The 13,353-nt window shown below is 43.0% G+C and overlaps 1 protein-coding gene across 1 annotated transcript in view; it reads left to right on the plus strand.

Annotated features, from left to right (window-relative positions):
• The window catches only part of nsmfb (NMDA receptor synaptonuclear signaling and neuronal migration factor b), a 104,283-nt gene that overhangs the window by 65,081 nt on the left and 25,849 nt on the right, over positions 1 to 13,353 (plus strand). The window contains exons 8-11 of the mRNA XM_060841013.1: positions 1,992 to 2,081; positions 7,163 to 7,287; positions 8,513 to 8,596; positions 11,296 to 11,329. Coding sequence (XP_060696996.1) covers positions 1,992 to 2,081; positions 7,163 to 7,287; positions 8,513 to 8,596; positions 11,296 to 11,329 — 333 coding nt within the window. The remainder of the gene's footprint in view (positions 1 to 1,991; positions 2,082 to 7,162; positions 7,288 to 8,512; positions 8,597 to 11,295; positions 11,330 to 13,353) is intronic.

Consider the following 13,353-nt stretch of genomic DNA (forward strand, 5'->3'; position numbering starts at 1 on the left):
CGTCATCATACTAGGTAACATCATCGTCAGTAAGCCTCCGGATGAAGCACTGGTGGTGTAGCGCACTTTCTGTTTATATGTTTGGGTTTCCTTGGGTTCATGATGTAATTTCCTGTTCTTTTTTTTAGGAGTGCTAAATGGGATCCAAGTCAATGTACTTGTTGGTAGAGTTTCGGTTGGGATGCCATGCTTTTAAGAATTCTCGTGTGTGTCTTTGATGAAGTTAATGGTAACTCAGTGTTTTCTAAAACGTCCATCCCAACTGACCAAACTTGTGACACCCTGTCCCATTGCTGGATAACTGTTGTACTTGTCATTTTGATTTGAGCTACACCTAGTAAATAATTCATTGATGATATCAATTTTCTTTCACGTTTTGTCAGTATTTCAAGAGGATGACAAAGCTACTTTGTATGTCGTGGTTCTGTTCGCCGAGCTGGGAATTTGTGTTGCAGACGTTTTGTCCCCTGTCTAGGTGACATCCTCAGTGTTTGGGAGCCTCCTGTGAAGCGCTTCTGTGATCTTTCCTCCGGTATTTGTAGTGGTTTGAATCTGCCACTTCCGGTTGTCAGGTCCAGCTGTCCGCTGCAGTGGTTGGTATATTGGGTCCAGATCGATGTGTTATTGATTGAATCTGTGGATGAGTGCCATGCCTCTAGGAATTCCCTGGCTGTTCTCTGTTTGGCTTGTCCTATTATAGTAGTGTTGTCCCAGTCGAATTCATGTCGCTTGTCATCTGCGTGTGTGGCTACTAAGGATAGTGGTCATGTTGTTTCATGGCTAGTTGGTGTTCATGGATGCGGATCGTTAGCTGTTTTCCTGTTTGTCCTATGTAGTGTTTTGTGCAGTCCTTGCATGGGATTTTGTACACTACATTGGTTTTGCTCATGCTGGGTATCGGGTCCTTCGTTCTGGTGAGTTGTTGTCTGAGAGTGGCTGTTGGTCTGTGTACTGTTATGAGTCCTAGTGGTCGCAGTAGTCTGGCTGTCAGTTCGTAAATGCTCTTGATATATGGTAGTGTGGCCAGTCCTTTGGGTTGTGGCATGTCCTCGTTCCGTTATCTTTCCCTTAGGCATCTGTTGATGAAATTGCGCGGGTATCCGTTTTTGGCGAACACATTGTATAGGTGTTCTTCTACCTCTTTTTGCAGTTCTGGTGTACTGCAGTATGTTGTGGCCCTTTTGAATAGTGTCTTGATGCAACTTCTTTTGTGTGTGTTGGGGTGGTTGCTTTTGTAGTTCAGGACATTCTGTGTGTGTGGCTCTCCTGTATACCTTTGTGCTGAATTCTCCGTTAGGTGTTCTCTGTACCATCACGTCTAGGAATGGGAGCTGGTTGTCCTTTTCTTCCTCTCTAGTGAATCGGATTCCTGTGAGTGTGACATTGATGATCCGGTGTGTGTTCTCTATTTCTGTGTTTTTAATGATTACAAAGGTGTCATCTACATATCTGACCCAGAGCTTGGGTTGGATTTGCGGTAAGACTGTTTGACACTTTATATGCCACCCATCCAACTATGATGGTTCCTCACAGGACTGAAAGATCCTGGACCCTGATTTCTGCTGCATAGTGTGTAGGATTCAACTGTTGATACCTCCTTGGATTGAACAAAGTCTGACAACTTCTCAATCTTCGTACTGACATTTTTTTTAACAATCTTTACTTTTTTTTTCACTGCTATACATTTTCTACTTAATTCATCCTTCAAAACTGCATACCTACAACATTCTCCAAACATCGTAAATCCATTAATTATCACCGGTTCCATTACTGAATTGCTGTGGGATTTAAAGTATGTGTCAAAAGCTTTTCTCAATGCATCATGTAGAACTTCTATGTTTTCTCTTACCAGAACATCATCAACAATTAGACCCAAAGCTTATAATATCATGCTGACTTCATTGAGCTGCTCCTTTGCATATAATCCTGAAATCATTCTATATTGCTTAAACTGAATAGGTGCAAGTATTTTCTTTCTGTTTTGTTTCTAGGTCTTTCTGAGCGACAAGAAAAGAGTTTTGGTCGCTCCTGGAGTGATCCCACGCCAGTGAAATCTGATGTGATTGGTGAACCTCGAGAAAGTAAGTTCATTTGTTACTTTATTTGTCTCAGTTATCACTTTGAAGATTCTAGATCAAACCTCACTTCATACTCTTTGCTGCAAAGCATTGTCAGGACTGGGCCGTGTGCCGTGTTCAAGCCTGAGATAAACAGGTTTGTTTTTTATCAGTAAGAGAATCGATGAAAATGGGTGGCAAGCCAGGAAAGTGGAGTTGAAGATTGTCAGGAGAAAGTGAGGACTGCAAATGCTGGAGATCAGAGCTGAAAATGTATTGCTGGAAAAGCACAGCAGGTCAGGCAGCATCCAAGGAGCAGGAGATTCGATGTTTCGGGCATAAGCCCTTCTTCAGGAAAGAGGAAAGTGTGTCCAGCAGACTAAGATAAAAGGTAGGGAGGAGGGACTTGGGGAAGGGGCGTTGGAGATGGTCAAGGTGAGGGTGATAGGCCGGAGTGGGGTGGGGGCGGAGAGGTCAGGAAGAAGATTGCAGGTTAGGAAGGTGGTGCTGAGGTCAAGGGATTTGACTGAGACAAGGTGGGGGGAGGGGAAATGAGGAAACTAGAGAAATCTGAGTTCATCCCTTGTGGTTGGAGGGTTCCTAGGTGGAAGATGAGGCGCTCTTCCTCCAACCGTCGTGTTGTTATGATCTGGCGATGGAGGAGTCCAAGGACCTGCATGTCCTTGGTGGAGTGAGAGGGGGAGTTGAAGTGTTGAGCCACGGGGTGGTTTGAAGATTGTCAGGCCAATCATTAAATAATAGAGCAGGCTGAATGGGCAGATTTGCCTACTTCTCCTCCTAAGTCTCATAATCTTAAGAGTTGAACACACATTTCAGTCTGCCAGCATTGTGGGCTTGCTGCTTTGTTGCCTGATACTGTCTTTCAGATGAGACTTAAGTTGAGGACCCAGCTGATTGCCTGTGTGTGTGGGTGTAAAACTTGTGGACCGCTTTTTAAAACCACCTGTGGTTTGGTCAAAATTACTCCATCGAACAGTTTCACCAGAACTTTGATTGTTCATTTAATTAGCTGGTTGTGGGACCTGACTGTGTAAAAATCTGTCATTTTTTTTCAATTAAAAATCACATAACACCAGGTTATAGTCCAACAGGTTTAATTGGAAGCACTAGCTTTCGGAGCACCACTCCTTCATCGGTCCAACACTGACATCTCCAAATAAAGTATATTTAGTGGTGGTGTGCCAATGACTATATTTCAGAAAGGGATTGTTTTAATGCAGAATTTTGGCACATTCTGGAAACCCAACACACTTTCCCACTGAACACCAATCTTGCTCTCCTTCTATCTTCCACGTCCTCACATCACCAGCATTTCGTGTCTAACATCCCATCTGACTGTTTGCAACCCAACACTTCAACCTGCAGGTTAAGTATCTTTCAGTGTTGCATTTACTTCAACAGGAACAATGTTAAGGAGAAGTGCATGGGGTGTTGCCTGGTTTATAATTGCGTGCTGGGTTACAATGAGTTCTGCTTCTGTTGCCAGAGTCCTTGGGTGAACGGTGAAGCTGCAGGGTTCAGCTGGGGCAGGGAAAATGTCATACAAGCCAAAACAAAATTGATCACAAGTCCTTCACCCTGTCCAGCACATTCTCCCCGTGTCTGCTTGGGTTTCCTCCGGGTACTCCGGTTTCCTCCCACAGTCCAAAGATGTGCAGGTCAGGTGAATTGGCCATGCTAAATTGCCCATAGTGTTAGATAAAGGGGAAATGTAGGGGTATGGGTGGGTTGCACTTCAGCGGGTCGGTGTGGACTTGTTGGGCCGAAGGGCCTGTTTCCACGCTCTAAGTAATCTAATCTAATCTAATCTAAAAGAACCATAGCTCAGGCAGAGTTTCTGTAACTGCAATCAAAGTGCAGCGCAGGGGAATCACTAAAGGAGGTGATGGCCTGGTGGCATTATGACTAGATTATTAATTCAGAAACTGAGCCAATGTTCTGATGACCTGGATCTGAATCCTGCCACGGCAGATGGTGGAATTTAAATTCAATAAACAAAGTCTGGAATTAAGAATCTGCTGATAACTGTGAAATCAATGCAGATTGTAGGAAAAACTCGTTTGCCTCACTAATGTCCTTCAGGGAAGGAAATCTGCCATCCTCTCCTAGTCTGGCCTACACGTGACTCTCAACTGCCTCTGAAATGACCTAGCAAGCCACTCAGTTCAAGGGCAGCCTCGGACAGGCAATAAATGCCCACCAGCCAGCAACGCCCACGTCCCATGAGTGAATTAAAAAACACAGGAAGTGCATTCAGGATAATTTGGGCTCAGACCTCCTGGAACACATCATAGGCATAAAAAGAAACTCAATCCAAGTTGTGTCTGGCTGTTTGTGCTTGTTGGGGACAGTGTAAACAAAATCTACGTATGTCAAGCTTATGCCGGGGCTGTTACTTACATGACCAACGTCCAATCACTGTTGGAATTGACTTTGGAGTGAGTGATGTGATACTGTACAACAAACTTGCACTGTATCTAGCCCAAGTTGTTTATAACCTGAAAATGTGATGAGACAACGCAAATGAAACCTATCCTGTTGTTAATGTGATCTGTGAGTGTTTGATGATGTCTCAACCAAAAACTGTTCGATATTTTCTATAAATGGACTTCAGCAGATAAATAGAAGAAAAATATTAAAGTAAGATCCGTGGAGGTGGCCAGGAGGGTGTTGTGTTTATTGTGTATTAGTATCTAATGTGGAAAATGGATAATAAGACTTTATTAGACCAGGTCCAATATAAAATAACTGAGTTAAGCCATCAAATTGGGCCAAAATTGAGTCCAACCCCAATTTATATAATCATGTTCATGTTCCAAATTTGGGCTTTTAAGTTTATTCCTACTTTATAGTAGGATGTGAAATAATCACTTGTTTTCAGTAACGTAATGGAGAGGCTGTTTAGTTGTACATTTTATAGGCTCAGATGTTTACAGCTCAGAAGGAAGCCAATCAGCCCATCGCGTTTGTGCTAATGAACAGATCTGACGACACTAATCCTTATTTCCAGCTCTTGGTTCATATTCCCGGAGGCTTTGGCAACACAAATGAATATTGGAATACTGGTTAAATATTACAAGAGATTCTGACTCATCCTCCCTTTCAGACAGTGAGTTCCAGATTCCTACTCCAAGTGAAAATAATCCTCCCTAACTCCACTCTTAGCCATCTACTTTTATCATAATCTATACGCCTTGTTTATAGACTTCCTTACGTGAGGAAAAATGGCTGTCCTATCCAACTTGTCAGTGCGCCTCATAATCTAACATAGCTCCAACAGGCGCCCTCTTGACATTTGCTATTGGAAAGCAAACAGCATCACCCTCTCCAATCTTTTCTCGTAGCTCAGACTCTCCAATCCTAGCAGCATCCTGGCAAATTTCCTCTCTACCCTGTCTAGGGTAATCGAATCCTTCCCATAAATGTGATCAGAACTGTACACGGTATACAATTTGTGGCCTAACTAGCATTTTATGAAGTTCCAGCATAACCTTCCTTCTCTATATCTCGGCCAATAAAGGTAAATTTTCCAAATGCCTTCTTTAACTATTCTCTACTTGTCTTGCTGCTTTCAGGAATCTGTGGATATACACACCAAGGTTCCTCTGATCTTCAGTACTTTGCAGAATCTTCCCTTCATCGTTTAATCCCTTGCCTTGTTAGACTTCTCCAAGTGCATTACCTCAGATTTCGAAGGAATTAATTGCAATTGCCATTGCCCTTCCCACATGACCAGCCCATTGATATGGCTATCCTCTTTGCTATTTACCAACCCCCCCAACTAATTTTTATGTCCTCCAAGAACATAAAAATTGATGATATGGTTTTGATCATATCCCCTACATGTGAGTCCAGATCATTAACATAGATCACAAATGGCAAGGGCCCCAGCACTGACTCTTGCAGAACCTTCCTGAACTAGACTTCCAGTCACAGAAACACTCCCCTACAATCAATCTCTGCTTCCTGATGAAGAGCTTTTGCCCAAAATATTGATTTTCCTGCTCCTCGGATGCTGCCTAAACTGCTGTGTTTTTCCAGCACCACTCTAATCTAAACCCTTCCTGCCTCTCAGCCAATTTTGGATCCAATGTGCCACTTTGCATTGGATCCCATGGACTCTGACATTCTTGACCAGTCCAGCATGAGAGACTTTTAGACCTTAACCTCTAGAGCTACCTTTTGGCTCTCTTTTTATTTTTGTTTTCTCAATTCTGTTTTTGTAGTCAGAAAGGCACTGGAGAATAGCGATTTTTGTATGCCTTTTCATTGTGTTCATGTATTCCTATACTTAAGTACACGTGACAATAAAAATCAAATTCAAGTTATGAAAAGCCTTGCTAAAGTTTATGTAGACCACAAAATGCATTACCCTCATCAACACTCCTATCCTGAATAAATTTGAAAGCCAAATTTGTCAAACTCAACCTTCCCTATAGGCGTCCATAATGACTATCCCTGATTAACCCATGTCTTTCTAAGTGCAGGTGTATTCTGTCCCACCACTGAGGTTAGACAGACTGGCATTTCATTTCCTCTCTATCCCTTCTTCCCTTTTTTAATAGTGGAAATACTCTATAATTAGGAATGTCGAGTCAACATAGAACATAGAAAAATACAGCGCAGTACAGGCCCTTTGGCCCTCGATGTTGCGCCGATCCAAGCCCACCTAATCTACACTAGCCCACGATCCTCCACATGCCTATCCAATGCCCGTTTAAATGCCCATAAAGAGGGAGAGTCCTCAGCCATGGTATGAAAGACTATTTCTTTGTGTGTGTTTCTGATAGTTCACCTCTGTAGTGATCCAGTATTTCTTGTCGCTGGTTGTTAGTCTCTGCATTTATTTCTCTGGTCCTGCTCTGCCTATTCTCAGGAGTGACTGTAACCCCCTCCTCTTTGAGGGATGCTCACAGCCCTGCACAATGAAGACATATAACATCCAAGTGACAGATGGGGCACCTTTTGAGCCCAGATCCGACTGCATTGCTTCATGAACATTTATTCAAAAAGGCTACACAGCCATAATCAAGGCCCTGTCTCCATGGTAACCCCTGTTGGATCTCCTTTTTGCATCACATCAGGTCAGGAGTTGCAGAGTTCGTGCTGCGCTTTAGATGATGATTTTGATGATCTCAACTGGGAAGCGGAGAAGGAGCTTGAGCTGCTGTCATGTGATGGTGAAGACTTTGTTCCGCCCAAGATCATGGTAAGATATTATCATTGTAAATCTCTGTATTCAAAGTCCAAATCTTTCAACCTGAAGGTTTTGATGTCATCAAGCCAGCCAAGTTAATTACTTTGCATTTGTGCAACTATTCTCTAGTAGCAGGCCAGTAAGAGGCCTAGAGGAATAAGTGTCCTATACATTGAATAACTACTTCAGATTTTCTTCACCCATTACATCTACGGTTGCTAACCTATATTGGCTCTCAGTCAAGCAATGGTTTAAATTTAAAATTCTCCTTTTTATCCAGACTGCTCAATGGCCTCATCTCGATTGGCCAATTCCACCAAACCCCTCAACCTTCTATAATATCTGCTTCCCTCCATTTCTGGCTTCTTGCCTTTTTTTTTGATATTAGCTGCCTGGGTCAAAGACTGTAACATTCACTTCCTGAATCATGGGCCTGATCCTTGGTTTTCCTTTTAAAACGTTCCTCAGAATCTACTTCATTGATAGAGATCCCAATCACCTAACAGCTTGTCACGTGACTTGATACTAAATTGTGTCCAACAGCACATCAATGGAATGCCTTAGGATGTGTTACTATGCTAAGATGCTATACAAATTCAAGTTATTGTTGCACCTATGCAATTTAGAGTTGCACTGGCATAAGCTGGCTGGCTGGGGAGCTAGGGACAGTGCTAGGAGTAGGGCTGACAGTGGCTGTAACAGAATTGGGCTACCATTAGTACATATGGAACCCCTTCCTTCCACTTCACCAACCTTTCCAGACATTGCTTCGGAGCTTGCCCTATCAGACCAGCAGTATGGCTCATCGGAAGCAACCAGTGAGATTACTGGAAATCCATGCACAGTCACATGACACTATTGGTCAACAAAATTGTTTAAAATTGTGACTAAAGATTGTAAAATCAAGTAAAATAGAATTGATCCCTGAAAAGCAGCATAAAGTCATATATTGGTGCTGTTGCTTTAGTTGATATTTTTCCAGAATAGTCCAATTTTTAAAAAAATGCTAATTTGTGGTAATGTTAACTATGGGATTACATCTACATGATGAAACTTGTGTTTCTTTTATTCCATGTTAATAAGCATCCTGTTTCATGATGTAAAGTGTGCATCAGAGCAAGTTTGCATGTTTAAACAAGCTTGTCATTTTCTCACACAGTAAGTGGTAAAATTACTCCGAAAAGGCTCACTCACGTCATAGCCATGGATTCAAATAACTGTGTTGCTTCATTCGCAGCTTATTTCATCCAAAGTCCCCAAGGCAGAGTACATCCCAACCATCATTCGCAGAAATGACCCTTCCGTCATCCCCATCCTCTACGTGAGTATCAACAGTTGAATCTTGGATTTTTTTTTTAGCCAGCTTAAAGTTGGGAGGATCACACATTACAGTCAGTTAAAAATCACACAATACCAGGTTATCGTCCAACAGGTTTAATTGGAAGCACACTAGCTTTCGAAGTGACGCTCCTTCATCAGGTGATTGTGGAGGGCTCGATCGTAACACAGACTTTATAGCAAAAATTTGCAGTGAGATGTAACTGAAATTATACATTGAAAAATTGACATTATGCATTTAACAGACAATCAATGTTTCAATGTATAATTTCAGTTACATCACACTGCAAATTTTTGCTATAAATTCTGTGTTACGATCGAGCCCTCCACTACCACCTGATGAAGGAGCGTCGCTCCGAAAGCTAGTGTGTTTCCAATTAAAGCTGTTGGACTATAACCTGGTGTTATGTGATTTTTAACTGTGTACACCCCAGTCCAACACTGGCATCTCCAAATCTTGACATTACAATCAAGAAAGGTTGTCAGCCTTCTGGGATTTTGGGTTATCTTGTAGCATCAGGGAATTAATGACAAATCTCTAAAATCCAACTGCAAGCATCATCCAGGAGTAACATCTTTGAAGCATTAAAAACAAATTCTGCATATTTTCATTTTAAGATATCAAAGTCCTAGAGAAGGGTGAGAGAAAATGTTGTTTGAAAGAGCCTTGCAAATTTTGCCTTCATGTTTTCTCGTTTGAAAATTATGAATGACTCTGTTTTAACTATCCCTTCCAGCTGTACATTCTGCTGTTTAAAAAGAATTGAATATTTCTACCCAGAGTGCTGAGCTGTCTCTATCACATCGATTGACATGTTACTGCATTCCCTGCACTTTCTATTTTTATTGCAATGGTTATGATACTGACCTTCTGATCAATCCTTACCTTGAAGAGAAACTAGACTTCACTCCAGAGACCATGGTGTAGGAATTCAGAGGGAAGTGTTTCTATTACCACAATGATCATCCTGACACTGTTAAAAATCACACAACACCAGGTTATAGTCCAACAGGTTTATTTGGAAGCACTAGCTTTTGGAGTGCCGCTCCTCCATCTCCACAACCACCTCCAAAAGCTAGTGCTTCCGAATAACCTGTTGGACTATAACCTGGTGTTGTGTGATTTTTAACTTTGTACATCCCAGTCCAACACTGGCACCTCCACCTTGCAATTGCTTTTCCAAACCTGTATTCATAAAATGGCAGGTCTATGGGGAAAATGAAGGACAGAGTAGAAGGAATAGCATTGTTCCTTCAAAGAGTTGGCATGGGTACCATGGAGAAAGTGAGGATTGCGGATGATTGGAGATCAGAGTCGAAAAGTGTGGTGCTGGAAACACAAAGCAGGTCAGACAGCATCTGAGCAGCAGGAGAGTCAACGTTTCGGGCATAAGCCCTTCATCAGGAATGTTGTAGAGGGGAAGGGGGATGAGAGATAAATAGGAGAGTGGGGGCGAGGTAGCTGGGAAAGTGATAGGTAGATGCAGATGGGGGGTGATCGTAATGGATTGGAGGGTAGGGTGGAGCAGATGGGTGGGAAGGAAGATGAACAGGTAGGACAGGTCAAGAAGGTGGTGCCAAGTTGAAGGGTTGGATCTGGAATGAGGTGGAGGGAGGGGAGATGAGGAAACTGGTGAAGTTGATATTAATGCTGTCTGGTTGGAGGGTCCCAAGGCAGAAGTTGAGGCATTCTTCCTCCAGGTGTTGGGTGGCTTGGATTTGGTGATGGAGGAGGCTCAGGGCTTGAGTGTTCTTGGCAGAGTGGAAAGGGGAGTTGAACTGGACTTTCTGCATTGGCCTATCCTCTGATATTTCTCTGAACTTTATGTAGTTGTCATTAATAAGAGCACTGGGGGCGAGTGCACCTTAATTCAAGTTCAGCATTGACTTCCAGGTTTTCCCAGGTGAGGTGGAGGCAGTTTTACTCAGAACCAGATGCCTTAGTGCCAGTACTTGTTTGTGTGATTTTATATTTACCCTGCTACCTTTGTGGTCTCTAGGTAGAGTTGCCTGGTTTAGCTTACATGTTGCTTTCATCCCACACTGCATTGTTGACTATTAATGCCCACAATATGAGAGGAAATGGGCCATTAAATACTGCCCATATCCCAAATACAAGCTGATGTTGTTGCCCAGCACTAAGAAGCTGAACTGAGATTGTCCAATGCACTTCAATGAGGCTCTTGCAGAATTGTCCTGAAGGGACTGTGTTTCAGCCACAGTTACCAGGTGAAAGGATAATCTTCAACTAGCCACACATTCTTCCTCCAGGGCCCATTATTGTTTGCTTTTCATGGTCGTAGGGTTCAGAAGCAAGAGAGTTTGGAACGTTAAATTGGTGGAGAAAGTGAGGTCTGCAGATGCTGGAGATCAGAGCTGAAAATGTGTTGCTGGAAAAGCGCAGCAGGTCAGGCAGCATCCAAGGAGCAGGAGATTCGACGTTTCGGGCATAAGCCCTTCTCCTGAAGAAGGGCTTATGCCCGAAACGTCGAATCTCCTGTTCCTTGGATGCTGCCTGACCTACTGCGCTTTTCCAGCAACACATTTTCAACTTTAAATTGGCACCTATACCGTTTGACCATATCTGCAGAAAAGTAAAATAAATCCAAATGAAGAAATGAAGTGAGCAGGGGGTCACTGCAAGGTACTAAACATTAACTAGAACCCCCATTTCTTCAACAGGACCATGAGCATGCTGTTTTTGATGACATCTTAGGTGAGTAGATTTCATTGGCTTTGATTGTTGCTCTCACGTGGTGGTGATAAAAGCATCGAAAAAAAAGCAGTGTTTTGAAATCTCAACTTGCCTTAAATTGTCAATCCAGGTCTAACCCGATAGAAAATGCTGCCCTCTGAGGACTGATCAGACTGAATATCCAGTATGGCTCAGGGATAGTACTCTCCCCTCAGAGCTCACAGGGTTCAATTCCCCAAAGTGAATTAAATGGAACATTTAAGCTGACAGTCTCCTGCAGGACTGAGGGAATCCTGCACTGTCTGAGGTGATGTCTGTCAGATGAGGCATCAAATCAAACCAAGCCTGTATCCATCCTCTCAGGTTCATGTAAAAGATCCCAAGGTATCTATTTTGAAGAGGTGCTTAGGAGATCTCACCAGTGCCCTGGTCAGTATATATTGCTCAACTACCATTACAAAAATAGATGACCTCGTCTTCCATCTCATGTAGGGCGCCAATTTGTATTGAAGTTGTTTTTTTGTTGTGCATCCTCAAGAGGAGCCCTCAATGTTGAGGGATGTGCTAGGAACTCTCCTGGAGTGGAATGGCATCTGAAATGAGAGAATGAATTGACTAGGCTCCATTCTCGGGAGCTGATCTCATTAAAATGTATAAAATTCTGAGTGAGCTGAGTGATGTGTTCCCTGGGCTGTAGAGTTTGTGATTAGAGGTTGCTGTTTCAGGATAAAGAATCAGCTATTTAGGACTGAAATGAAGAGAAATGCCCTCACTCAGAATGATTAGATTACCTACAGTATGGAAACAGGCCCTTCGGCCCAACAAGTCCACACCGACCCTCTGAAGAGTAACCCACCCAGACCCATTTCCTCCGACTAATGCACCATAACACTATGGGCAACGTAGCATGACCAATTCACCTGAGCTGCACATCTTTGGGCTGTGGGAGGACACCAGAGCACCTGGAGGGAACCCACGCAGACACGGGAAGAATGTGCAAACTCCACACAGACAGTCGCCCGAGGCTGGAATCGAACCTGGGACCTGGTGCAGTGAGGCAGCAGTGCTAACCACTGAGCCACCGTGCCGCCCCGATCCTAAAAATCCTTAGAATTCTTGTGGATACTCAGTTGTTGAGTACATTTAAGACTGAAATCAACAGTATGGATGTGTGGATCGTTGGAGTTGATGTACAACTTCAGTCCCAAACATATTGAATGGAACAGCAGGCTTGAGGGGCCAAACGATCAGATTCTGTTACCATTACCTATGTACTAAGGGTAGGGTTTGCAACCTACAACAATTAGCTCCTTGAAGAAAAAGCAGAAGACTGGCTATTGTGGAGCACCTCAGTGAGGAATATATGGTCAGATAGGCCACTCAGTCCCTCAAGGAGAAAGTGAGAACTGCAGATGCTGGAGAGTCCGGGTGTGCTGGAAAAGCACAGCAGGTCAGGCAGCACCCGAGAAGCAGGAGAATCGACACTTCGGGCATAACCTTCACCAGGAGACCATTCGGTCCCTCAAGTCTGATCTTCTTTCATTTAGTCTTGACTCATCTGCATCCTAATGCCATCTAACATAATCAATTCTGCCATCCAAACAGCTACGCTGAGCAAATATATTTATCAATCTCAGTTTTAAAACAGGGCAATTGATTCCAAACCCCGACAGCCTTATAGGGGTAAGAGTTTCAGATCTTCTCAAACCCCTCGTGTGAAGAAGTGCTTCCTCAGGTGATCTCAGTGCTCCAGCTGTAATTTCAACATTAGGTCGCCTTGCTTTGATTTTGCACATAAAAAGTAGTTCCTCTTTGTATACCCTATCAAACCTTTTAATTATCTTGAACACTTCAGACAGACCGCCTTCTTACCTGTACCCAAAATAGAAGGTATGATGCTGGTCCATATAATTTGACCTCTAGACTTTAGGCTTTTTGCTGCAGTTGTTAAGGTTGCTGTAGTGATGTGCATTTTCTGCTAATAATGCATTACTGGGTTAGACTGAGCTCTTGGCCAAATTTCAGATCGAATATTGGCTGTAAGA

This window comes from Hemiscyllium ocellatum, chromosome 21 (assembly GCF_020745735.1).
Source record: "Hemiscyllium ocellatum isolate sHemOce1 chromosome 21, sHemOce1.pat.X.cur, whole genome shotgun sequence".
Lineage (NCBI taxonomy): Eukaryota > Metazoa > Chordata > Chondrichthyes > Orectolobiformes > Hemiscylliidae > Hemiscyllium > Hemiscyllium ocellatum.